The sequence below is a fragment of the Natator depressus genome, chromosome 20 (assembly GCF_965152275.1).
Source record: "Natator depressus isolate rNatDep1 chromosome 20, rNatDep2.hap1, whole genome shotgun sequence".
Lineage (NCBI taxonomy): Eukaryota > Metazoa > Chordata > Testudines > Cheloniidae > Natator > Natator depressus.
The window spans coordinates 26739912-26766241 of record NC_134253.1 but is presented as its reverse complement, the minus strand read 5'-3'; the positions used below and the strand labels follow the sequence as shown (position 1 = coordinate 26766241).

General features: G+C 65.5%; 1 protein-coding gene across 1 annotated transcript in view; it reads left to right on the top strand.

Moving 5' to 3' along the window:
- The window catches only part of LOC141975079 (venom factor-like), a 32929-nt gene extending 14839 nt beyond the window's left edge, over window positions 1-18090 (top strand). The window contains exons 20-41 of the mRNA XM_074935247.1: window positions 269-414; window positions 968-1180; window positions 1579-1630; window positions 2437-2523; window positions 3133-3336; window positions 3467-3542; window positions 3976-4138; window positions 5335-5430; window positions 6183-6336; window positions 6637-6809; window positions 7684-7848; window positions 8272-8331; window positions 8730-8820; window positions 9001-9052; window positions 9806-9893; window positions 10259-10345; window positions 12524-12629; window positions 13919-14008; window positions 14458-14541; window positions 16526-16609; window positions 17270-17405; window positions 17939-18090. Coding sequence (XP_074791348.1) covers window positions 269-414; window positions 968-1180; window positions 1579-1630; window positions 2437-2523; window positions 3133-3336; window positions 3467-3542; window positions 3976-4138; window positions 5335-5430; window positions 6183-6336; window positions 6637-6809; window positions 7684-7848; window positions 8272-8331; window positions 8730-8820; window positions 9001-9052; window positions 9806-9893; window positions 10259-10345; window positions 12524-12629; window positions 13919-14008; window positions 14458-14541; window positions 16526-16609; window positions 17270-17405; window positions 17939-18074 — 2543 coding nt within the window. The 3' untranslated portion in view covers window positions 18075-18090. The remainder of the gene's footprint in view (window positions 1-268; window positions 415-967; window positions 1181-1578; window positions 1631-2436; window positions 2524-3132; window positions 3337-3466; window positions 3543-3975; window positions 4139-5334; window positions 5431-6182; window positions 6337-6636; window positions 6810-7683; window positions 7849-8271; window positions 8332-8729; window positions 8821-9000; window positions 9053-9805; window positions 9894-10258; window positions 10346-12523; window positions 12630-13918; window positions 14009-14457; window positions 14542-16525; window positions 16610-17269; window positions 17406-17938) is intronic.
- Window positions 18091-26330: the final 8240 nt, after the last annotated feature.

The window sequence follows — 26330 nt, the reverse complement described above, 5'->3', positions numbered from 1 at the left end:
CTGGGCTAGCAGGGGCTGCGGGTCGGGAGCGAGGGGCACCGACAGAGCTGGGGGGCCCAGGGCTGGGCTAGCAGGGGCTGCGGGTCGGGAGCGAGGGGCACCGACAGAGCTGGGGGGCCCAGGGCTGGGCTAGCAGGGGCTGCGGGTCGGGAGCGAGGGGCACCGACAGAGCTGGGGGGCCCAGGGCTGGGCTAGCAGGGGCTGCGGGTCGGGAGCGAGGGGTGCAGCAATGGCCCCAGTGTCCCAGGGGATACGTCCGGCCCCCCAGGGCTCTGCGTCTCTGAGCCCTACGAGGTGACGGTGAAGGTCCCGTTCTTCGTTGATCTGCGGCTGCCCTTCTCCGTGGTGCGGAACGAGCAGGTGGAGCTGCGGGCCGTGGTCTACAACTACTATGAGGACGATGAAGTGCTCCAGGTGAGTGGGGCTCTGAGTCCTGGGGGGCCCCGGTGGGGGGGGCTGAGTGCTGGGGGGGCTCGGTTCTGGGGGGTTCTGGGGGGGCTCTGAGTGCTGGGGGGCCCCAGCGGGGCGGCTCTGAGTGCTGGGAGGATCCCTGGTAGGGGGGGCTTGGTTCTGTGGGGTTCTGGGGGGGCTCTTTGTGCTGGGGGGGGCCTGGTAGGGGGGCTCGGTTCTGGGGGTTCTGGGGGGGCTCTGAGTGCTGGGAGGATCCCTGGTAGGGGGGGCTCGGTTCTGGGGGGTTCTGGGGGGGCTCTGAGTGCTGGGGGGGGCCCTGGTAGGGGGTGCTCGGTTCTGGGGGGGCTCTGAGTGCTGGGGGGGCCCTGGTAGGGGGGGCTCGGTTCTGGGGGGGCTCTGAGTGCTGGGGGGGCCCTGGGGGGGGCTCAGTCCTGGGGGGCTCTGAGTGCTGGGGGGCCCCAGCCCCAGGGGGGTGGGCTCAGTGCTGGGGGGCCCCGGCGGGGGCACTCTCGCTGCCCCCCGCTGCCTGGCTCAGCGGCGCCGCGTGCCCGGCCAGGTGCTGGTGGAGTTCCCCGACCAGGAGCAGCTGTGCAGCCCCGCCGCCAAGGGGACCAGCTTCCGGCAGAGGCTGCGGGTGCCCCGGGGCTCGTCCCGGGCCGTGCGCATTGTGGTGGTGCCCCTGGAGCTGGGCCCCGTCATGGTGGAGGTTCGGGCCTCGGCCCAGGGCCTGGGCTTCCGTGACACCGTGAGGAGGATGCTCAACGTCCAGGTAACGGCGCCGCCCGCCCCCCCCCGCTGCCAAGGGGCTGGGGGGGGCTGGAAGGGGCTGGGGGGAGTGGGGGCATGGGCGGGCTCTGTGGGAGTGGGGAGTGGGCGGCTCTGCGGAGATCTGGGGTTGGGAGGGGAGCTGGGGGGGTCTGGGTGGCTCTGGGGGGTTGGAAGGGGCTGGGGGAAATGGGGGATGGGCAGGCTCTGGGGGAGGAGGGGGCTGGGAGCCTGGGGTCAGAGCGGGAGCCAGGGGGTCTGAGTGGCTCTGGGGGGGCTGGAAGGGGCTGGGGGCAGTGGGGGATGGGCAGGCTCCAGGAGAGTAGGGGGCCGGGCTCAGGGTGGAAGGGCTCCCCCTGAAGCCCCGTCCCTCAGACCCGCTCTCGGCTCCTCGCATTGCAGGCGGGGGGTGAAATCCGGCGGCTCTCACGGAGCATCATCCTGAACCCCAAAGGTTCGTGCAGGAACTTGCTGGTCTCCCCAGCCACACAGCCGGGCCCTGCACTATCACGGCCTGTACTGTCCGCCCCAGGCAGGGGTCCCAGGGCCCGAGCAGCTCCCCCCGGTCGGGGTCTTGCCGGGCCCTTTCCATGAGGAGAAGAAGTGGCTGGTGCCAGGCAGGTGGTCCCTGGTGCAATCCCGGTTCCTGAGCATGGCCAGAACCCCACTCTCCTGGGCACAGCAGGAATAAGCAGCCACAGGGAGTTTCCTTGCTCACGATTTCCAAGCCAGTCCTGCGCCCGGCAGAGCTCTGTCCGTTAGCTTCCTCCCACAGCCCCACAGCCATGGTCCCACTGCTGCCCTCTGTGCTGGGGCATAGATGCCCTCAGCTGCTCGGCCCCGGCACGTCACAGCCCGTGCCCAGGGCAGCCCCTCCACCCATGTGGCTGAGCCTCTCACAAGCTGTGCTGCCCGGCCCAGCCTGGGGCGGTGGCTCCTCATTTTCCAGCTCTCGCTACATACGGGGGTTTAATTGCTCCTTCCATTGAGGAGGAGAGGGGTGCTGAGCTAACCCAGGTCTGCGATTGTCTGTAGATCGAAGGGCCGCTAACACCTTCCAGGCTACAGGGACCAGGCACCTGGCGCTGGATCTCCTGGCCTAGGCTGCCCCTCAACAGGCATCTCCCTGCCCCACACCCTCCCCTGCAGCATTCAGCGCCCCACCCCCTGCAGCGCCATGGCAGGAGCTTGTTTAAGGCCAATCTGAGTGTCAGGGCACCACCCCTCCCTCACCGTGAATGCTCCGTCCTCCCCTGGCAGGGCAACTGCAGCAGGAGCTGGTCCGAAGCCATCACCTCGAAAACCTGGTGCCCGACACAGACTCTGAGGTCTTCATTAGCGTGCAAGGTACGCGGGGCGCCAGCCGGGCCCAGCTCCGCAGGGGCACCAGGCAGCACGTGCGGCTCGGCCTTTGAGCAGCTGCTGGGCCCGTAAACGTCCCCCCAGGGCTCCCCTCCCCCGTTTCCCTGCCCTCTGAGCTCCAGGGGCCTCTCTGGCCCCAGTGCATCGCGTGGGACACACTCTGCTCTCGCCCACGCTGCTGTAAATCACCCTGCTCTGCCCCGAGAAACACGCCCCTCCCAGAGCCAGGGAGAGAACCCAGGAGTCCTGGCTCCCAGCCCCCTGCTCTAACCACTAGCCCCCACTCCCCTCCCAGAGCCAGGGAGAGAACCCAGGAGTCCTGGCTCCCAGCCCCCTGCTCTAACCACTAGCCCCCACTCCCCTCCCAGAGCCAGGGAGAGAACCCAGGAGTCCTGGCTCCCAGCCCCCTGCTCTAACCACTAGCCCCCACTCCCCTCCCAGAGCCGGGGTACAATGCCACTGTCCTTCCCTGTCCCAGTAGCACCAGGTTCTCAGTAGCACACTTGGCACGGCCAGGCCGTCTGCAACTAGCCAGGGCTGGGGGGAAGGGGCAAGGTGGGGCGCGAGTGGGCATCACTGCAGGGCTCTTGGCAGGGGACCTGCTCGGCGAGACGCTGGTGGGGGGGCTGCAGAGCTCCACGCTGCAGAAGCTGATCACACTGCCAGGGGGGTGCGTGGAGCAGAACATCTTCCGGGTCACCCCGAACATCATCCTCACCCACTACCTGGACACCACCAAGCAGTGGGACCAGATTGGGGTGGAGCTCCGGGACCGGGCCGTCCAGAACATCGTCCAAGGTGAGCGGGGCCCAGCCAGGCCAGCGAGGTGGGAGGGAGGCTTTGCAATGGGGGGGGTTTACATGCAGCCCCCGCCCTGGGGCTCCGACAGCCCAGCCCCGACTGTGTGTCTGTCTGGTCTCTCCCACAGGCTACGTGCACCAGCTGCGTTACAGAGAGCGTGATGGTTCCTACAAGCCCTATGCGGGAAGCACCAGCAGCACCTGGTAAGGCACCTGCCTCACGGGGGGTGGCGGGGCTGGGGATGGTGAGCTGAGTAGAGTGCGCGTGCAATGCTACCCTCCCCGGGCGAGATTAGAGCTGCTCGGGCTGTGTGTCATACACCCTATACAGCTCACACCAAGTGGGGATTCTCCATTCGCTCGGCTATCCTGGGCAGGGGCAGCAGGAGCTGGGGTCTGTTCTGGTGTGGGGGAAGGCCTGGCTGTGGTGCCGCGAAGGGAGCAGGGCCCCGTCCACACAGAGCCCCGCAAGGGGGCAGTGGCACCGCCCGGCTCAGCTCCCCGCAGTGATGTGTTCGCAGCAGCTCCCTTGGACACGGTGCCGCCTGCTGCCAGGTCTGGCCAAAGCTTTCCCATGGCCTCGGCACTCCCCTGCCTTCCAGCCCTGCAGACTCATGCGCCCCCCCACTCCCGGCAGGCTGACCGCCTACATCCTCAAGGTGTTTGCCATGGCCTTGCCACTGGGCGCCCCCGTCGACACCAGCCAGCTGTGTGCCAGCGCCCGGTGGCTGATCAGCCAGAGGCAGGAAGCGTCCGGGTGTTTCCGCGAGGACGCTGCGATTTATACGCCCGCGATGCAGGTACCGGTCGCTCCATTGGCCAGAGGGGAGGCTGGGCGGGAAACGCAGGCCCGACAGATGGCGCTATGGACACCAGCCCCAGGCCCTCGGCCATGCCAGGATGGGCCCTGCCGGACGTTCCCCTGCAGCTCCCTTTCACGTTACAGAACAAGGGCCCTGCTCCTGCTGCTGCCCCTCGCCCGCAGCAGGATCTGCACTCACTGCCTGGCCTAGCCACTTCTCTGGCGCCCATCCCCACGGTGTCTGGGCACCTGGCATTCCTCCCTGCTGCACCGGATCGGCTGTCCCAGCCAGGGGGAGGGGGTGATTTTCCGACGGAGCGGGGCAGTGCAGCCGCGGTTAGGTGGCCGCGAATGCCAGGGCTAAGCTGTATGCCCTGGCCGGCAAAGCTGGGCCAGCAAAGTCTCTAGTGCGGCCGTGGGAGTGCCGGCAACGCTGCCCCGGGACCGGCGAGCACCGTCCACGCTAGGAGCTCTCTGCTGTCGCAGTATCCCGGGCTAGCCTCACTGGCAAGGCTCTGTGATCACGGGGCACTGGGCTAAGCTGTCCTGGCAAAGCTCCGTCCCTCGCCCGCGGTCACACCAGGGAGCCAGTGATAGCTCAGGGATCAGCACCCCGAGCCCTAGCCTCTGCATTGCCCTCCCGCTGCTGGCAAGGCTGGGGATGGCGGCGCGGGCGCAGGGCGACGGGCCCCGGGTGGGGTTTGTTGCATCAGAGAACAACAGATCCAGCTAGTCCAGTTGCTTCCCCCAGGGGTACTTCCTGGATATAAATTCCTCCTCAGGGAGATGCGGGAGTGAGTCCGGGACTGGGGAGCAGTGCGTTAGCTGAATTTGTCTGCTAAGATGATCTGCAGCAAACAGAGCCAACGTTGCTAGTGGCATCCTTAGGCTTCAGAGTCAACAGCCCATTGGGGCAAGAGGGCCAGTTCGCCCTCCACCCCTGCAGCCCTTGTCTCAGGCTCGCTGCATGCTCTCACCTCTGGGAGGGCTCCGGGACACCCTTTGGCTGAGTGCCCTGGGCACGTGGCCCCCTGCAGCTGGCTACGCGGGGCGCACGGGCAGGCTCCTTTGGCGCCTCCCCTCCCTGCCCGGCTGCTGCTCAGCTCTGCCCCTGCCCCGGGCAGGGCTCCGGGATCGGGGGTCCCACCCAGCTCCCATGCGGCTCGCCCATCCCCCTCTGCTCTTCCTCCGCAGGGCGGGTACCGCGGCTCCAACGCAGACGTCTCCCTCACAGCCTTCGTGCTCGTGGCGCTGAAGGGGGCTGAGTCCATCTGCAGGAACCACGTGAACGTAGGTCGAGGGGCGGGCGGCGCGGTCCTGTCCCGGGCCCTCGGCGGCAGCTGCTCTGACAGGGCATGAGGCAGCGCGGGGGAGTCAGGGTCCTGTAGCCCCCGCGTCCTGCGATTCACATTCCCTGCGACGCTCAGCCAGCCCGCAGAAAAGGAACACCGTCCACACCGGAGCTCGAAGGCTTGAACAGGACCCCTTAGTCCGCTCCGTCTGGGGGGTAGAGAGCTTAGACCCCCGCTCTGGGCCTCCCCCCTCTTCCCTAGCCCACTCCAAACTGAAAGAAAAACCCTCCAGCGTCCCACCCAGCCTCCCCCCAGCTCCTCCTCCAGCCTTTGTCCAGTTTCCCTGGCAAAAGTGTCCCCTGGCCCCAGCCCCCTCCCGGCTCAGGTGACCGGCTCTCAGGTCTCCCATCCCCAGTGAAACTCCCCTGCCACATTCCCAGGTCAACACTCCCCCCTCCCTGCTGCGTCACGTCGGGCCTCTGCAAAGCAGCCCAGGTGCCCTGGTGATGGGCTTCTGAGAGTCCCCAAACCAGCAGCCGCTGCAGGACCGGCCCAGCCCATTGCGATCCTGGCGCCGGGGGCCAGTGTTCCCATGGGCGTCCCACAAGCTTGTCTCTGGGGCAGGGACCCAGTACCTGGGGGGAGCGTGGGGGGAAGGTCCCAGCTGGTCCCCGTTCTGCGGCACCTTTCGTGGGCGCTGAATCCCACAGGTCCCGCCCGCAGTCTGTTTTCCTTCTGTCCCGGTGACAGGAGCTTCCCGACAGCCTGCGGAGCGCCCAGGGCTACCTGGAGGGCCGCCTCCAGAGCCTGCAGAACCCCTACAGCGCGGCCATCAGCTCCTACGCCCTGGCCCTGGTGAACAGCTCCCTGGCCAACGCCGTCCTGGACAGCTTCGCCGCCCACGGTGAGTGCAGAGCCGGGGCGGGGGGCTGGGACCGGCGCTCGGCACCGCCCGGGGCCGGGGGCTCGGAGCAAGGCGGGTGCTGAGTGCGGGGCGGGGCTGGGCTGGGGAAGTGGGGCAGGAAGGCAGAGAGGAGGGGGCTGTGCCAAACGCTGGGGGGGGGCACACGTGACTGTGTGTGTGCCGTGTGCTCTGCCTGGGTGAGCTCCGTGTGCGATGCGTGTGAGCTGCTTGTGAGCTGCGTGTGCGATGCGTGTGCTGTGTCCCGTTGGCCCCTGCTGACGGTAGCGCCGCTCTGCACAGACAAGACACACTGGCCCGTGGACCAGCACACGGACCGTGCTCTGTACAGCATCGAAGCCACGGCCTACGGCCTCCTGCAGAAGCTGACACTCGGGCGCTTTGAGGAGACCCACCCCATTGTGCGGTGGCTGGTCGAGAGCAGGGGGTTTGGCGGGGGATATGACAGCACCCAGGTGAGAGCTGGCATGGGGGCCCTGAGCGCCAGGAGGCGGGATCGTGCATGGGCCTGAGCATGGCCAGCCCTCCCTCCCGCCCCACATGGGGGTCCCTCCCGCCGCTTCGGGGGCTTGGTTCCCAGCTGGTGTCAGGGATCTCGGCCTTGGCGTGCTCACAGCACACAGAGCCGCTGGATGAAAACATGGATCCGTCTGCTGGGAGGCTGCCACATGCCACGGCTTTAGTGCCCGAGAACATGCAGGAACCCAAACCAGAGAGAGACAAAGCAGGCTGCTCCCTGTGGCAGGGAGGCCCGACTGCCCCCGGCTGGCTGGCTGCCGACTGACCGCCTCCACGACCCCCCACGCTGCAAGTGAACACACACCTCCGCGCACCGCAAGCCTGTGTCCACCATCCCCAGACCCAGAGGTCTCCACCAGGGAGACTCAGCGCTGGTGCCACGTCCCTAGCAGTCCCTGTGGGGGTGGGGTGAGGAGGCGCTGGCCAGGGGGTGGAGATCCCAGGTAGGCCCTGCCCGCACTGCCCCTCGGGGTGGCAACGGGAGGGAGCCAGTCCCAGTGCGCCCAGCCAGCAGCAACCTGGCGCGACAGGAGCCGGATCCGCTCCTCCTGCCCTGCCCGGGGGTGCTCGCGGGGCTGCCCTGCCCACCAGACCGGCTGTGGTGTGTGAGGGGCTTTGGAGCAGCCTCCCCCTGGCCAGGCGCCCGCCGCGGCTGGTGCCTCCCCGCACACGGGGCTCGAGCATGTGCTCCGGAGCTTCGCTGAACTGGTGCCTCCATGCCCCTCGCCCGGGCGGGACCTTTCCCAGCGCGCTCCCCCCACAGCCACGGCCCCTCGCGGCCCCTGCTGCCAGCCTCTGCCTGCTCCCCAGACCACAGTGATCGGCATGCAGGCCCTGGCGCAGTACCGGGCCACCGTCCCCGCCGAGAAGGTCGTCGACCTGAAGGTGCGGGTCACCGCGCCCACGCGCAACCTGGCTGAGCTCTGGGACATCAACAACAGCAATGCCTACCTGCAGCGGTCCAACTCCAAAAAGGTCAGCCCCGCCCCCTGGCCTCAGGCCCCGCCCCGGCCCCGCCCCTGGCATGCAGCCCTGCCCCTTCCCCTCGGGTCCCGCCCCCTGCCCTTGGACTCTGCCCTCAGGCCCCTCCCCTAGCCTGCAGCCCCACCCCCTGCCCTTGATCTCCGCCCCCTCCCCTCAGGTCCCGCCCCCTGCCCGCAGGCCCTGCCCCTGGCACGCAGCCCCACCCCCTGCCCTTGGGCCCCACCCCCTGGCATGCAGCCACGCCCATGGCACAAAGCCACACCCCCTGGGGACACCCCTGGCGTACAGGGCTCACAGACCTGAGCAGAGCTCCCGCCAGGGACCCTGTGCTCCACGGCCAGGGCAGGCGGCTGCGGGCTCTGGGGTGCTGCAGAGCCTAACACCTCCTCAGCATTTCCCCCCTTTCCCCTGCAGTTCTACGCCCAGGACACTTTGAACATCACCGCCCACGGGACGGGCACCGGCACGGTGACAGTGAGTGTGATGCCTGGGCCCGGCTGGTCGCCCACAGCCCAACCCAGCCCTGCACCTCCTGGGGAACATGGGGACCGGGGCTGTGCCCATCAGTGGGCTAGACTAGAGAGGAGCAGGGGCCAGGACTCCTGGGTTTTCTCCCTGGCTCTAGGAGGGGAGTGGGGTCTAGTGGTTACAGCAGGGGGGAAGGGGGCTGGGAGCCAGGACTCCTGGGTTCTCTCCCCAGCTCTAGGAGGGGAGTGGGGGTTAATGGTTAGAGCGGGGGGGCTGGGAGCCAGGAGGACTCCTGGGTTCTGCTCCTGATGCTGGCCCCGCCTTGCTGTGCCCAGGGTGCACCTTGCCCACAGGCTGGCTGGCAGGGGTGACCCCCTCACGCACGCTCTCGGCTTCATTCCCAGCTCCTGACCGTGTACCACACGCTGCCGCCGGCCCGCGAGCACGAGTGCCAGGCCTTCACGCTGGCCGTGACCGTGGAGGACGTCCCCGAAGGTACAGTGGGGCTGTCGTCTGCTCCCCTGGGAGCCGGCCCGGTGGCCCGGCCACCCCAGTCCATGTCCCCGAGCCCCGGGTTGACAGAAACGGGGCCCCTCTGCCTGACGGGAGGAGACGCCCCCTGGGGCCCAGCCCCATAGCTGGGCCCTGCCCTAATCCTGCCCTTTGGGTTCGCAGACAAGAAGAAGCACGAATACATCGACACCTTCCGGCTCCGGCTCCAGGCCAGGTAACGACCCAGCCCTGGCAAGGGCAGAACCCGGGCGACAGCTGAGCCAGGGCTGGCTGAGTCTTGTGTCACGCCCGGGGCAGGGGGCTTGCTCCAGGGTCCCTGCGGGGTAGGGCACTTCCAGGGCAGTGCCTTCGCGCCTCCCGCTGCCTAGCAGGGCTGGGAGTCAGCCCCAGCCGTCCCCCGCGGAGATTCTGCCCCCGCCATGGGTCCGGCCCCCCGGGTCCCTCCGCTCTGCTTCACAGCCCTGTACAAAGAACATGAGCAGAGAAAGGCAGGGTGTGCCCCATGGGGCCTTGCCCTCACAACCCTGTCCCTTCCCTGTGCCCCATGGGGCCTGCCCCTTGCCTGCTCCGTGAGACCGATGGGGCCCTGACCCACCAGCCCTGATCCCTGCTTGTTCCCTGTTCCCCATGGGGCCTGCCCTCACAGCCCTGCCCCTCCCCTGTGCCCCATAGAGCCCTGCCCTCACAGCCCTGCCCCTTCTCTGTGCCCCATGGGGCCTGCCCCCTACCTGCACCATGAGACCGATGGGGCCCTGACCCACCAGCCCTACTCCCTGCTTCTTCCCTGTTCCCCATAGAACCCTGCCCTCACAGCCGTGCCCCTTCCCTGTGCCCCATAGAGCCCTGCCCTCACAGCCCTGCCCCTCCCCTGTGCCCCATAGAGCCCTGCCCTCACAGCCCTGCCCCTTCCCTGTGCCCCATGGGGCCTGCCCCTGCCCATACCTGAAGGCCACTCTCTGGTCCCTAGGTCCCTGGGGCTGCGGGATGCCACAATGACCATCATCGACGTCTCCTTGCTGACGGGCTTCGAGCCCGACCTGGAGGATCTCAAGCAGGTGACTCGGGGTAACGGGCTGGCCCGAGGCTCCAGGCCCCATGGCAAGAGGGTTGCTGGTTCCAGGCCTGAGGCTCTGTGGGGCTGCCATGGGGCTCAGCCAGGCTATACCCACCCATGGGGAGCCAGCCCCATGCGTGGCCCTGTTAGCCCTGGGAGTCAGAGACAGGGTCCCTGCAGCGCCCACCCCATGGCTCGGCAAGGGAGGGGGTGGAGACAGGGACACCCCACAGACCGGACCCGCAGCCGGGCTCCTGCGAGCTGGGGGCAGCTTGGGGGGTGCTGCTGGCTGGGGGGGCAGCTGGGCCTGTCAGGGGCAGGGCAGCCCCAGAGCCCCAGCTCAGCCGTGTCTGCCTGGCCCCACAGCTCACCAACAGCGTGGAGCAGTACATCTTCCTCTTCGAGAGCAAGGCCACGTTCAGCAACCACTCCGTCCTCCTCTACTTCAGCCAGGTGAGGGGCCCGGCCCAGCCGCCCGCCTGCCCTGCGCCCCGGGACCCTGCCCCTCGTCCCCCCAACGTGGGACCCTGCCCCTCGTCCCCCCCACCACTCCGTCCTCCTCTACTTCAGCCAGCTGAGGGGCCCGGCCCAGCCGCCCACCTGCCCTGCGCCCTGGGACCCTGCCCCTCATCCCCCCAACGTGGGACCCTGCCCCTCGTCCCCCCCACCACTCCGTCCTCCTCTACTTCAGCCAGGTGAGGGGCCCGGCCCAGCCGCCCGCCTGCCCTGCGCCCCGGGACCCTGCCCCTCGTCCCCCCAACGTGGGACCCTGCCCCTCGTCCCCCCCACCACTCCGTCCTCCTCTACTTCAGCCAGCTGAGGGGCCCGGCCCAGCCGCCCACCTGCCCTGCGCCCTGGGACCCTGCCCCTCATCCCCCCAACGTGGGACCCTGCCCCTCGTGCCCCCCAACGTGGGACCCTGCCCCTCGTCCCCCCCACCACTCCGTCCTCCTCTACTTCCTCCAGGTAAGGGGCCCGGCCCAGCCACCCGCCTGCCCTGCGCCCCAGGACCCTGCCCCTTGTCCCCCCCAATGTGGGACCCTGCCCCTCGTCCCCCCCACCACTCCGTCCTCCTCTACTTCCGCCAGGTGAGGGGCCTGGCCCAGCCGCCTGCCTGCCCTGCGCCCCGGGACCCTGCCCCTCATCCCCCCCAACGTGGGACCCTGCCCCTCGTCCGTCCCCCCACTCCGTCCTCCTCTACTTCCGTCAGGTGAGGGGCCTGGCCCAGCCGCCTGCTTGCCCTGCGCCCCTGCCCCTCATGCCTCCCAACATGGGACCCTGCCCCTCGTCCCCCCACCACTCCGTCCTCCTCTACTTCTGCCAGGTGAGGGGGCCGGCCCAGCCGCCTGCCTGCCCTGCGCCCCGGGACCCTGCCCCTTGTCCCCCGCAACGTGGGACCCTGCCCCTCGTCCCTCCCCTACCCACATGGGACCCTGCCCCTCATCCCCCCAATGTGGGACCCTCCCCTTGTGGGACCCTGCTCCTCCCCCCCCGCCCCGGGACCCTGCCCCTCGTCCCTCCCCCCCAACGTGGGACCCTGCCCCTCATCCCCCCCGGGACCCTGCCTCTTGTCCCTCCCCCACAACGTGGGACCCTCCCCTTCCTCCCCCCATGTCCGACCTTGCCCCTCCCTCCCTGTGTCGGACCCTGCCCCTCCCCAACCCGGGGACCCTGTCCCTCACCACAGTACCCCTACCCCACAAGTCTGCTTCCCCCAGAGATGCTCCAACCAAGGCCTCTCACGGTGCAGCCCCGGGTGACTGGGGGCTCTGGGGACCCTGCGGGCTGTACTGAGGGGTGTTGGCCCCCCAGCGTGACAGAGAATGGGGTTCCCACGAGGGCGTCTGAGGTCACGGCTACCTGGCAGTCCGGGGAGGCAGCCAGGAGGGGATGGCGCAGCCTGCCCGGGGGGTGCAGCGCAGACCCGGGGCTGTTCACCCCATGCCGGCAGCGCCCGTGCTGACCTCGGAGACGCACGGGAAGGGCCCTGTGGTAAGAGTGCGGGAGCCAATGCCAGGATCGGGGCTGCCTGAGCGCCCACCACCCGGCCCCCTGGGCGAGTGCCCGGTGCTTCCTGCTGGCCTCTCACCGGGGCCAGGCTCAGCCCCACACGCAGGGGTCAGCTGAGACGGCTCAAGCCAGCACGTGCCCAGTTGGGCTGAGCGGTGCCCAGAGCAGGGGCCCCCGGAGCTGCCCCGAGGGGGTTGGTCAGAGGCTGGCCCCTGGCTGTGTCCTGCCCTCACCGCAGCCCCGCTGGGCCCATGGGCTTTTCCGCGGCGCCCATCCCTGAGCCCTGGCAGCGCTTCCCGCAGGGATTTCTCGGGTCCGGGAGGGGGTTCTCCACGTGCTGGGCAGCGAGGCACAGACAGAGCGGGTCTGGCCTGGCACTGGGGTTCAGCAGGGCTGCAGCGATTCAAAGGGACCTGGGTCTGTCCATGGGGGGGCACATGCAGAGGTCTGCCGGTGACACCGCCGCACGCTGGGGCAGGACCGTCCCGGGCTGCAGCCAGCGTGGGGCACAAGGGGGCAGGTTATCCCCCAGCAGCTGCTGCCGGTCCTGTGTGGCCTGCCGGGAGGCCAGGCTGGACGGGCCCAGAGCTGAGCCGGCCGGTCTCTCCCCGTGCTCTGCAGATTTCCAATCAGACGGCCACGGAAGTCGGGTTCCGGATTCACCAGCGCCTGGAGCTGGGGATGCTGCAGCCAGCCGTGGTCACCATCTATGAGTATTACGAGCCTGGTGAGCGGCTGCCTTAGAGGTCCGTGCAGAGGCGCCGCGGGCACCGGCCCTGCCTCTCCGGCGGGCAGGGCGCGGGGGCGACCGACACTGCCGGGAAGGCCCCTGCATCAGCGTCGGCACTGGAGCCCCGTTTCCACGTCTGGGAGTTCCCCACGGGGGGAGAGGGAGAGGGCCAGGGTGGGGGGGGGTTCAGCCGGGGCAGGGGTGCCTGGGCCTCTCCGCGCAGCCTCTGGGGGCTTTCTCCCACCGCAGCCTGCGCGGTGCTGCCCCACTTGTGTGGACGCAGAGCCCCCGCTGCAAAGGGGCTTGCCCCGATGCCTGGCAAGGGGAAGAGCCGATACCAGGGCACGGGGCCAAGTGCGGGCCAGGGGCCCTGCACTGCTCGGTGCCCCCAGAGCACAGCTCACAGGCGGGTGGGCGTCGGGGTGAACTGGGCCCCATGGCAGAGCTGCCCATAGGCTGACGGGCACGTGGGGGACCAGTGCCACTCGGAGGCCAGGTGGCTGCTGGTGGGAAGCTCCGGGGGGAGGGAGGGGACACGGGCTCGGGGCCGGTCACTGGCCTAGGAATCTGCCCCTACGGAGGCGCCCGAGGGGCTGCAGGGCAGCTTTGCAAACCTGCCCCTCATTCGGGTGCCCCCCAGGGTAGAGCCGTCCCCGATCGTGGGCCCGAGCGCGGGAGGGCTGAGATTGATGGGCCAGATTTGCCGTGACGCCCAGGCTGCACCTCCTCAAGCATCCCCTCCCTGCTCACCCAGGCTGGCGCGGGGCGGACGGAAGGGCCCTGCCTCGGCGTGGGGGGTCGGGGGGCGCTCCGGCTGCTCCCTGCTCAGGGGGAGCCCAAGGGGGCAGAGGGCGGGTGAGAGCAGTGGTCGAGGGGCACAGGGCCAGCGCCATGCCCTGCCCTGGAGCCAGGGCAGCAGCTGCGCAGAGGCTGGGCGGTGGGGGGCCCGTGGCTGCAGGGCAGGGTGTGAGGGGAGGGTTACCCGCAGGCACAGGGTGGGGGTCTGGCTCCAGGCCGGAGCGAAAGAGAGAGAATGGAGTCTCCCCAGGCCTCAGCCCCCCAGAGAGCTGCGCCCACCCCGCTGGCTTGGCTGAGGGGCCGGAGCGGCACCCGGGGGAGGGGCGCTCGGTGGGTGTCCGGGTGCCCTGCGCCATGAGGAACGGATGGACGGACGTGGAGCAGCCGGGGACCCGGGGGCGGGCGGGGGGGGGTCTCCAGTGGCAGGAGCTGCCCCTCAGCAGCCGGCCTGGGGAGAACATGGCCTCCGGGTCTCGTCCCCTCCGCAGCCCGGCGATGCAGCCGCTTCTACAACATGCCCTCGCAGAGCGCGCTGCTGCGGAAGATCTGCCAGGAGGAGGTGTGCAAATGCGCCCAAGGTAAAGCCGCGCCCCGCCCGGTCCATGGCGTCGCCGGCCCCTCTCGCTGCCCCGCTGCTCACGGCGCAGCCGCCCGGGGAGGGGGACGCTGGTGCTGGACGTCAGGGACGGGCCACAGCGGCCGGCTCGGCGTGACAGTCACCTGCCAGCACGCGCTGGCCTCGCACTGCCCCGCGGAGTCACCCGCGGCCGGGCTCTGTGCTGAGGCTCATTCCCCGCTGCCCGGGCCACCTGCGGGGCCGAGAACTCATCGGGGCTAGCGCTCGCTGAGCGGTGCCCGGAAACACACCGGCTGAGCCGGACCCTGAGCCCCACGTCCCCTCAGTGTCTGTTGGGCTTCGGACCAAGACCGTGAGCCCCCATGTGCCGTGGGAGGCTCTCACCACGTCCCTGTGGGCTACTGGGCAGGCCGGGACCCCCTCAGACCTCTCCCCTTTCCATGCACTTAGACAACTGCCTTCAGCTGACCCCTCCCCACGGCCTGACGGAGGACAATCTCTACGAGAAAGCCTGCGACACTGGCGTGGACTACGGTAAGCCCCGGGTGGGCTCACGAGGGGGCTGAGAGCGCTCGGCGCTGCTCTGCTGCCATCGAGGGCATTACCTTGCGGCATGTGTCCCAGTTGTCACAGGCTCCGGCTCTCCGGCCCCTGGGCGGGACCCCCTCCAGGGTGACAGCCCTTCTTGGGGGATCCCCCTCTCGGGGGTTCAGCCCCTCCACCTCCTGGAGCCGCACCTCGCGGAGCCTCAGCCCGCCTGTCTCTGCCGTGGGCCCCTCAGGGAGTCCCCTCGCTCTGGGTCCCCGGGGCCTCCACCCCCCAAAGGGGATGATGCCCCCTGTTCTCTAGACCGGAGCAACTCTCGGCCAGCGTAACACAGGAGGGTTTACTGAGCATCTGAACCCAGCACAGGAAACTCTCCGGCCTCAGGCCTGGCAACCCTCAACACAGCACACCCCAGTCTCCCCTGCACCCAGGGGGGCTCTGCCTGCCCCCTCCCTCCAGCCCCGAGCCCCCACTTCCAGCCGATCATCCTATATCACCTCCCCCACCAGCTCCTCCCCTGTCCTTTGTCCTCCCTCCCAGGTAAACAGGCCGCCTGGGCCCCCTCGCCTCTGTCCTCTGGCCCCTCTGGCTGGGACCGGCTGGTCAGGTCACCGGGGTCCTCCCTCCTCAGCCCTTTGTCCTCCCACGGGCCAGACCCAGCTGAGACTCCCCAGCTGGGGTGGGCCTCCTGGTCACCAGGTGTGAGGATGTGACGCAGCAGGGAGGGGGGAGTGTTGACCTGGGAATGTGCCCTGGGGACGGGAGACCTGAGAGCCTGTCACCTGAGCCTGGAGGGGGAGGGGGGGTGACACCTCTGCCCGGGAATGTGGAGACAGGCTGCAGGAGGGAGCCTGCTGGGGGGGTTTAGTTTCAGTTTGGGGCTGGGTGGTGGATGCAGGGAATCCCAGGGCTGGGGTCTAAGCTCCCTGCTCCCCCAGAAGGACTTGACTGAGGGGTCCTGGGTGTACCCACAAGCTCTGTTTTGGACTGTGTTCCTGCTGTCCAATAAACCTTCTGTGTTACTGGCTGGCTGAGAGTCTCAGTGAATCCCAGGAAGAGGGGTGCAGGGCCTGGACTCCCCCACACTCCGTGACACCAGGTCACCGCTCGCTAGGGTCCCCCATCTCCAGGCAGCTATCCGGGGTCCTGGCTGCTAGGTGAGGTCACACCTGGTGCCCTGCACCAACAAACTCCTCCCACCCCCTCATTACCCATGCAGCACACAGGGAAACTGAGGCACACACAGTGTTCTTGCAAAACTCTAAGAAAATCCCCCAGTTCCTCACACCTGACAAGGCGTCAGCCAATGACGTTGAAAGGCAGCGATTCCAAACCAGCCAGTGACATGCGGTGTCGTTAGCCTGTGGAACCCACTGCCACAGGATGGGATGGGCCCAAGGGCTCACGAAGGGGCACAGGGTGACCGGATGTTCAGTGGAGAGCAGGAGCAGGCAGTTACAGTGAACAGAGTTTGGGAGGTGGAGAAAACCTGCTTCTGCCTTAAACCAACCTCTGACTACTCGGGGTCAGGACAAGACCATCCTGGGGGCAGCTCGTCCTCCTGCCCTGCGGGTGTTTTGCCCCTTCCTGAAGCAGCTGCTGCTGGGCCCGGGACACCAGGCTGGATGGGGCTCAGGTCAGAACCCATCTGCTGGCTCCCACCCCTTGCAGTCTCCCAGATCCCCCCCTTGCCTTCGGCCCCCTCATAGCCCGGCTGAACGTCCCCTCTCTGCCGACCTGGGGCCACCCTGCTCCTTCCCCGCTCAGCCCTGCAGTGTGAGGTGTAAACGCGGCAGGCGGTTCCGGGGCCAGGGCAATGCATGGACGTAACAGACCCTGGAGACGAGCAGGGGGCCCCTGGAGCGGGGGGTTCTGGCTCTGCCCTCGCCCCCTTGGCTGAAAGGTCCGGGCCTGCGCGGCACGCGGGGTCCCTGGGCCACGGCTCACCGCTGGCTCCTCTCCTCTGCCTCAGTCTACAAGGTGCAGCTGGAGCAGCGGGAGCCGCTCAACAGCACCGTCTCTTACAGCATGAGGGTCCTGGCCGTCATCAAGTCTGGTGAGCGCCGCGGGCAGGCTGGGCTGCGAGCGGAGACCCCCGAGGGTCCACGGGGGAGGGCACAGCAGGGGGCTTTTCCCTCTGTCGGTGCTGGCCCCACTGCCCCAGTGCGGTGCTGGGGCCTGGGCTGCAGGGAATGGGGGGCTCGGCAGGGGGCGCTGGAGGGAGCGGGGCAGGGGCTCAGTGGGGGGCAGGCTCCCCTCAGTCAGTGCTGGGCCCAGTGCGGCGCTAGGGGGCGTGGGGCCCTGCCCCCTGGCACCCATGGAAACCTGCTGTGGGTCTTTGCAGGACTAGTGGGGTCCCCCGGCCTGGCCAGACCCCCCAGGGTAGTTACACTCCACCACCCCCCCCCCGACACTTCCCGGCAGGGTCAATGGGTTTCATTTTGCCAATTCCTCTCCTGCCCTATGGAGTGGGAGCTGACGAGCAGCCTGGGCAGGGGTCCCGCCCCCCTCTGCCCTGTAGGGAGCTGGGGGGGGGATCACTTGGGGGCATAGGCCCCTCAGGGATGCCAGGAGCTCTTGCCACTGTCCTGAGCCGTTTCCAGCTGGGAAGCGGATGCCCTGGGGGAAAGGGGTGCCCTTGCCTTGCTGTGGGCAGCGCCCCGCCGGCAGGGAGGTGCCCCCCACTGTTAGCCTGACCCATGATCCCTTCCCCCAGGGACAGACGCGGAGGTGAACGGGAAAGTGAGGAGATTTGTCTCCCATGCGACCTGCGAGGCCGCCCTGGGCCTGCGAGAGCAGAGTCAGTACCTGGTCATGGGCCGGACGAGGGATCTCTGGCTGTCCAAAGACAGGTGCGTGTCCCCTCCCCTGTGGCTGGCGCGTACCGAAGCCGGGGGCTGTGGCTTGGCTCAGCATGAGCCCAGCTGGGGGGTGGCGCCACAGGGGGTCTCGGCAGCTGGGAGCTCCCTGGTGTGCCCGACCAAGCAGGAGGCCGTTTGCAGCGCCAGGGGCAGCCCTGGCCAGAGCCAAGGAGCCCCTAGGCAGCCGTAAGGGGCTGATCCGCTGGGGGCGACTGGCCGCACGAAGCTGCTGGAGCCCCTGGCACGTGCCCAGCTCTGCGCGCCTGGGGGTCACACACTTCCAGCAGGGCTGATGGGGAGCAGAGAGCTCTGCCCGCTTGGTGCTGGGCCCAGCTGTCCCTGCGCCCTCGGCCAGAATGGGCTCAAAGCAGCCCCAGCCCCCGCCCCCGGCTGAGGCTCCCTGGTCTCTTGGCTGGTACGTGGCCAGCTAGGGGGGCACCCGGCCAGGACAGAGGCATATGGGCCCGTTCCCGTGTTCTGCGCCCCCGGCACTGACAGGCACCTTCTCCCGTCCTTGTAACCAGCTACACCTACGTCCTGGGCAAGACGAGCTTCATCGTGCCCTGGCTGAGCCCGGAGGAAGCCGGAACCGACAGGAGAATGAGAAGGTTCCTGCAAACCCTGGGAAACTTCGCCAACTTTGAGGGCTGTGACACCTAGATCCTGCAGGACCCCCACCCCCACCCCCACGGTCCCTGCAGGACCACCACCCCCATCCCCACAGCTGCTGCCACACACCCTGCAGGGCTCTTCCCCCTGCCCCCACTGTTCCTGCAGGACCCCCCCCCATTCCCTCTGCCATGGTGCCCCCACCCCTGGACTCTCCTCACCTGTGTGGTTGCAGGCAGGAAGCTTGGACCCGCTGCTGCAGTGTATAAGCCAGTCATCATAGGCAAAGGGGGTGTGACGAAGTGGGACTGTTCTTAATGTTTCCTCTGAATAGTGTGGGGGTGCCTCAGTTTCCCCTATGCAGTTCTTAAGTATTTAGGGGGTGGGATAAGGGTGTATGGTCATTGCAGAGCCCTAGAGGGCAGGTGGACACATAGAATGGCCGACACCCTGTTTTCAGGCCACTGATGGCCTGGGCCCTTCCCCCTGAGAGCTAAAGGGTTGGAGAACAAAGGAATCAGGTGACCTCCTGGCCCGGGAAAGGGACAAAGCCCAGAGGAGGAGGGGCTGGAGGGAGTTTCAGTTTGGGGCTGGCTGGGGACATGGAGTGAAGGGCAGACGTGGTTGTCTGGCTCACTGCCCCCCAAAATGGACCCGGCTGAGGGGTCCTGTTCTCTGCACCTACAAGCTCTGTGTTAGACCATGTCCCTGTCGTCTAATAAATCTTCTGTTTTACTGGCTGGCTGAGAGTCCCGTCTGACTGCGGAGTTGGGGGGCAGGACCCTCTGGCTCCCCCAGGACCCCGCCTGGGCGGACTCGCTGTGGGAAGCGCACGGAGGGACAGAGGATGCTGAATGCTCCGAGGTCAGAGCCAGGAAGGTGGAGCCGGGTGAGCTGTGTGTCCTGCAGACAGGCTGCTCCCCGAGAGGAGACTCCCCCAGAGTCCTGCCTGGCTTCGTGGGGAGCAGATCCAGAGCATCTGCTGCCTCTGCCTACCCTTGGGCTGCCCTGTTGCAACCCCAGTCTTAGGCCGTCTGTCAGGCCTGCAGCCTGGGGCTTTTCCAGTGCGGAGCCTCCCAGCTCCCCTGGCCTTCCCCAGCCCTGCTTCACCTCAGGTACCCTGGTCTGCTCCCCAGCAGCCAGGCCCGTCTCTCAGCAGCTAGATGAGACTCTCTGCTCCTGGCCCACGGCCCTCTTACAGGGGCCAGCTGAGCCTGCTTCCCCCATCAGCCCGGGAACTGCTGGCTGCCAGCCACAGCCGTCTCCTGGGCTGTTCTAAGCCTTTTAAGGCCAGAGCGGGTGACCACCCCGCTGCAGGGCCCCAGAGAACCCCCGCCGCAGAGACCTGCCCGGGCCTTTCCATCTCCAGCTGCTGGGCTTTCCACTGAGATCCGGGCCCTGCCCAGCCAGAAGGTTGTGACGAAGTGGGACTGTTCTTAATGTTTTCTCTGAATACTGTGTGGGTGCCTCAGTTTCCCCTAGGCATTTCTTAAGTCTCTAGGTGGTGGGATAAGCTCTGTGATTGTTGCAGAGCAGAGGGACAGTGTGATGGTGTCTGCACAGAGAATGAACACCACCCTGTCTCCTGGCAACTCATGGCCTGCGCCCCTCCTCTGCAAAGGTGCCAACTGAGAACAAAGAGATCAGGTGGCCTCCTGACCCAGGAAAGAGACAAAGGCCAGAGGAGGGGCGGGAGAGTTTCAATTTGGAGCTGGCTGGGGAAATGGAGGGAGGCCCAGATGGGGCTTTGGCCTCCCTAGCCCCCAAGATGGACCTGACTGAGGGGTCCTGTTCTCTGCACCTACAAGCTCTGTGTTAGACCATGTTCCTGTCGTCTAATAAATCTTCTGTTTTACTGGCTGGCTGAGAGTCACGTCTGACTGCGGAGTTGGGGGCCAGGACCCTCTGGCTGCCCCAGGACCCCGCCTGAGCGGACTCACTGTGGGAAGCGCACGGAGGGGCAGAGGATGTTGAATGCTCCGAGGTCAGACCCAGGAAGGTGGAAGCTGTGTGAGCTTTTGTGGCACCTTAGAGACTAACCAATTTATTTGAGCATAAGCTTTCGTGAGCTACAGCTCACTTCATCGGATGCACACTGTGGAAAGTGTAGAAGATCTTTTTATACACACAAAGCATGAAAAAATCATCATGCATCTGATGAAGTGAGCTGTAGCTCACGAAAGCTTATGCTCAAATAAATTGGTTAGTCTCTAAGGTGTCACAAGTACTCCTTTTCTTTTTGCGAATACAGACTAACACGGCTGTTACTCTGAAACCTGTGTGAGCTTTGTGTCCTGAAGACAGGCTGCTCCCGGAAAGGAGACTTCCCCAGAGTCCTGCCTGGCTTCAGATGGAGCAGTTCCAGAGCATCGCTCGGGACGCCATGACAAAGGGATGGTTAGGGTCACCCAGTCGACCCCCTGCCTAGCACCGGACGGAGAGCTGCCCCCTGGACCCTGCACAGGGCACCAGGCTCCGCTTCAGCCACAGCTGCTCTGGGTGCAGAGAAAGATTCTCCCACTGCGCTGTCTCCATTTAATGTGGATAAATGTCAAGTAATGCACATTGGAAAAAATAACCCCAACTATACATACAATATGATGGGGGCTAATTTAGCTCCAACTAATCAGGAGAAAGATCTTGGAGTCATCGTGGATAGTTCTCTGAAGACGTCCATGCAGTGTGCAGCAGCCGTCAAAAAAGCAAACGGGATGTTAGGAATCATTAAAAAAGGGGTAGAGAATAAGACAGAGAATATCTTATTGCCCTTATATAAATCCATGGTACGCCCACATCTTGAATACTGCGTACAGATGTGGTCCCCTCATCTCAGAAAAGATAGACTGGCATTAGAAAAGGTTCAGAAAAGGGCAACTAAAATGATTCGGGGGTTGGAACGGGTCCCATATGAGGAGAGATTAAAGAGGCCAGGACTTTTCAGCTTGGAAAAGAGAAGACTAAGGAGGGATATGATACAGGTCTATAAAATCATGAGTGGTTGGAGAAAGTGAATAAGGAAAAGTTATTTACTTGTTCCCATAATATAAGAACTAGGGGCCACCAAATGAAATTAATGGGTAGCAGGTTTAAAGTTCCTCTTCGCTCAGTGCACGGTCAACCCATGGAACTCCTTGCCTGAGGAGGTTGTGAAGGCTAGGACTATAACAGGGTTTAAAAGAGAACTGGATAAATTCATGGAGGTTAAGTCCATTAATGGCTATTAGCCAGGATGGGTAAGGAAGGGTGTCCCTAGCCCCTGTTTGTCAGAGGGTGGAGATGGATGGCAGGAGAGAGATCACTGATCATTACCTGTTAAGTTCACTCCCTCTGGGGCACCTGGCATTGGCCACTGTCGGTAGACAGGATACTGGGCTGGATGAACCTTTGGTCTGACCCAGTATGGCCCCTCTTATGTTCTCTCACACTGCTGGACAGGGCAGTGGGGCCCTTCAGAGTGAGGCCTGGGGCCCTCCTAGCGTGTTGTGTTGAGTCCCTTCCCCTCCCTGGGCATGTTTCCCCTCCCATCTAGTTTGACTGTGAGCTCTTTGGGCAGGGACTGTCTGTCTGTGCAGTGCCTGGCATGATGGGGCCCTGATCTCGGTCGGGGTCTGCGCAGCGCCTGGCACTGCATATAGAAACACGCCTGAAGCTGTCCAGGGCGGGGTCAGTAACGGGGTGCTGAGGGAGTGAGGCACTGTCATGGAGTGTGGGGGAGTCCAGGCCCTGCACCCCTCTTCCTGGGATTCACTGAGACTCTCAGCCAGCCAGTAAAACAGAAGGTTTATTGGACAACGGGAACACAGTCCAACACAGAGCTTGTGGGTACAACCAGGACCCCTCAGTCAAGTCCTTCTGGGGGAGCAGGGAGCTCAGACCCCAGCCCTGGGGTTCCCTGCGTTCCTCCACCCAGCCCCAAACTGAAAACTAAACCCCCCCAGCAGGCTCCCTTCTGCAGCCTCTGATCACATTCCTGGGCAGAGGTGTTACCTTCCCCTGCCCCCTCCAGGCTCAGGTGACAGGCTCTCAGGTCTCCCCTCCCCAGGGCACATTCCCAGGTCAACACTCCCCCCTCCCTGCTGCGTCACATCCTCACATCTCTCCCCCCTTCGAGACTGAACTGAGCGGGGTCACTGTGACCAGTGACCTGGGGAAGTTCGGGGCCCCCTCTCCGGGACAGCGCATCCGCTATCAGGTTGGCACTTCCCTTCACGTGGACCACGTCCATGTCGTAATCCTGCAGGAGCAGGCTCCACCTCAGGAGCTTGGCGTTGGCTCCTTTCATCTGGTGCAGCCAGGTCAGGGGAGAGTGGTCGGTGTACACGGTGAAGTGTCGCCCGAAGAGATAGGGCTCTAGTTTCTTGAGGGCCCACACCATGGCCAGGCACTCCTTCTCGATGGCCGCGTAGTGTCGCTCCCGGGGTAGCAACTTCTTGCTCAGGTACACGATGGGGTGTCTCTCCCCCTTTTCATCCTCCTGCATTAACACCGCCCCCAGTCCTGTGTCGGAGGCGTCGGTGAACACCACAAAGGGCTTGTCAAAGTCTGGGTTTGCCAGAACTGGGCCACTGACCAGAGCCTCCTTCAGCGCCTGAAAAGCCTCCTGGCACTGCCCGGTCCAGACCACCTTGTCTGGCTTCCCCTTCTTGCATAGCTCAGTGATGGGGGTGGCGATGGCGCTAAAGTGAGGCACAAACCTTCGGTAGTACCCTGCCATCCCAATAAAGGCTTGGACCTGCTTTTTGGTGTGGGGAGCGGGCCAGTCTCTGATCACCTCCACCTTGGTTGGTTCCGGCTTTAGGCAGCTGCTCCCCACCCGATGGCCCAAGTAAGATACTTCAGCCATCCCCACCTTGCACTTCTCTGCTTTTACAGTCAGCCCAGCCCCCTGGAGTCGGTCCAGCACTTGTCTAACCTGGGACACGTGGTCCTCCCAGGTCTGGCTAAAGACACAGATGTCGTCAATATACGCCACGGCAAAACTCTCCACCCCCCTCAGGAGCTGGTCCACCAGGCGCTGGAAGGTGGCTGGCGCTCCCTTGAGGCCGAAAGGCAGGGTCAGGAACTCATAGAGCCCCAGAGGGGAGATAAAGGCCGATTTCAGCCGGGCATCTGCATCCAGCGGCACTTGCCAGTAGCCCTTTGTAAGGTCCATGGTGGTAAGGTACCGAGCTCCTCCCAGCTTGTCTAGGAGCTCGTCCGGCCTGGGCATGGGGTAGGCATCAGATATAGTGATGGCATGGAGCTTCCGATAGTCCACACAGAACCGGACCGACCCATCCTTTTTGGGGACCAGCACCACCAGCGAGGCCCAAGGGCTGGCCGATGGCTGGATCACCCCCAAAGCCAGCATGTCCCGGACCTCTCTTTCCAGGTCCTGAGCAGTTTTCCCTGTGACTCGGAAGGGGGAGCATCTTATCGGCGGGTGCGACCCTGTCTGCACCCGGTGGACAGTCAGATTAGTGCGTCCAGGCTGGTTGGAAAACAGCTGTCGGGACGGAAGCAGCACCCCCCTGACCTCAGCTTGCTGGGCAGGGGTGAGCTGATCCGAGAGGGGAATTGTTTCCGGGGGGAACCAGCTCTGGTCCCAGGGAATAGATCTACTAAAGGGTCATCTCCCTGCTCCTCCCACTGTCCACACACGGCCAACACCACATTCCCCCTGGCATAATATGGCTTCATCATATTCACATGGTACACCCGGCGGTGGTGCGCCCGGTTCGACAGCTCCACCACATAGTTTACCTCATTGAGCTGCTTGACATCCTTGAAAGGGCCCTCCCAGGCGGCCTGTAGTTTGTTCTTTCTCACAGGGATGAGAACCATCACCTGATCCCCGGTGGCGTAGGCACGGGCCCGCGCCGTGCGGTCATACCAGACCTTCTGCTTCCTCTGGGCTCTGGCCAGATTCTCCCTGGCCAGGCCCATGAGTTCAGCCAGTCTCTCCCGGAAGATCAGACATACTCCACCACTGACTCTCCATCGGGAGTGGCCTTCCCCTCCCACTCGTCTCTCATCAGGTCCAGGGGGCCCCTTACCCTCCTTCCATATAACAGTTCGAACGGCGAAAATCCAGTAGACTCCTGGGGCACCTCCCTGTACGCGAACAGCAGGTGAGGTAAGTACTTGTCCCAATCCTGCGGGTGCTGGTTCATAAAGGTTTTCAGCATCATCTTTAGCGTCCCATTAAACCTCTCCACCAGCCCATTGGACTGGGGGTGATACGCTGAGGCCCAGTCGTGCCGGACCCCACATTTCTCCCCACCCTCTGACAGGGGTCACAGGATCGGCAATACTGCCAGACTGTGGTAAAGACCCCGGGCCAGTAAAAGTTCTGTAGCAACCTCTGCCGGGTGCGCCGGATTCCCTGGTGCCCTGCGAGGGGGATGTCATGGGCCAGGGACAGGAGCTTGCGGCGGTACTTCTGGGGAACCACCAGCTGCCTCCTGATCCCACAGGACTCCACTTCCCTTGTGGGAGCCCATTCTCGGTACAGGAACCCCTTCTCCCACAGGAACCTCTCCTGGCAGCCTCTCCTCATGGTCCGTCCCACCCTGAGGTCGGCCAGGTCCCTGAGCTTCCGCAAGGAGGGATCTTTCCTCAACTCGGCCTGGAACTCAGCGGTTGGGGAAGAGATGGGGCCCGGTTCCCCCTCAGTGGCCAGGTCTGAGGCCACAGCCTCTCTGAGCCGTGCCCCTCGGCGCTCCCTCCCCACCAGGGTAGGGTCTTGCGCCTCCGGTGTGGTACCCTCCCCAAGGTCAGGGTGCAGTGCCCCTCGCCGGCTCTGGCTACGGGTCACAACCAGGGCGGTCTGGGGGTTGCTTGGCCAGTCCTCTAGGTCTCTCCCCATCAAAACCTCAGTGGGCAAATGGTGGTGCACCCCCACGTCCTTGGGGCCCTCCTTGGCCCCCCATTTCAGGTGTACCCTTGCCACTGGCACCTTAAAAGGCGTCCCACCCACCCCCGTCAGGTGGTAAGCTGGCAGCCCCCCTTGCCTGGGCCATCTGCCCCTCGTCCAGCTGGGTTCCTGGGTAGGTTGGCTCTGCCCAGTCTGTCCCTGAGCCTGGAGCACTGGGTCCGTACGTGGCCTCTCTGGCCACAGTGATAGCAGCTCAGGTCACGTTGGTCCCCTCGAGCGGGTCGGAGGGGCCCGACGCCAGGCGTTCCCCTTGGGAAGGGGTTCTCCCTATTTCCCAGCTGGGAGGTCCCATGGTGACTCTCTCTCTGCATCGGGGGGAGGGGCGAGCTGTTCTTTTGGGACTCCTCCCTGCTACCCCCTGACTGACTGTTCCCAAACTCGTCGGCCAGCTGCCCTGCGTGCTGGGGGGTCTCGAGCTTTTTGTCCCACCAGCCACAGCCTCAGGTCGGAAGGGCACTGTTCATACAGGTGCTCCAGTACAAACAGGTCAAGCAGGTCCTCTTTAGCTTGGGCCCCAGCTGTCCACTTGCGGGCATATCCCTGCATCCGGTTGGCCAGTTGTAGGTAGGTGACCTCAGGTGTTTTACGCTGACTCCGGAACCTTCTCCGGTACATCTCGGGGGTCAGCCCAAACTCACGGAGCAGGGCCTGTTTGAACAGTTCATAGTCCCCTGCCTCCGGCCCTGTCATCCGGCTGTACACCTCCACGGCTTTGGGGTCCAGTAAGGGGGTGAGAAACTGGAGCCTGTCGGCAGGGTCAACCCTGTGCATCTCGCAGGCATTCTCAAAGGCCGTCAGGAAGCTATCTATGTCCTCCCCCTCCTTCCGCTGGGCCAGGAAGCACTTATCAGAGCTCCTTGCAGTCTTGGGTCCCCCCTCACTCACCGCGGCCGGGGCCGCACTGCTCCTCAGCCTGGCCAGCTCCAGTTCATGCTGTCTCTGCTTCTCTTCATGCTGCCTCTGTTTCTCCTTCTCCTCCTGCTCATGCTGGCGTTGCCTCTCCTTCTCTTCCCACTCATGCTGACGCTGCTTTTCAGGATCCTCCAGCTCCCTCATTTTCATCTCCTTCTCCCATTCCAGCTGCCTCCACTCCAGGGAGGGGGAGCTCCGCCGGGAGGATCCCCTGCTGGCTGCCGGGGTCAGGGTGCCCTCGGTATTCGCCGGGCTTCCCCAACCCCTCCCCCAGGCCTAGGTAGGAAGGGTCTCGGGATGTCCTGGGCAGCAGTCTGACCCCTCCCAGCCCGGTCAGGCCCCAGGGCCCACGCTGCGTCCACCGGTCGGCTTCCCTCCGGGACAGGGATCAGCAATCCCCCTCCTCCAACTGGGCAATCAGCTGTTCCTTGGTGGACCTCCAATGCGCAGCCCCCTCTGCCTGCACAGCTCCACCAGGT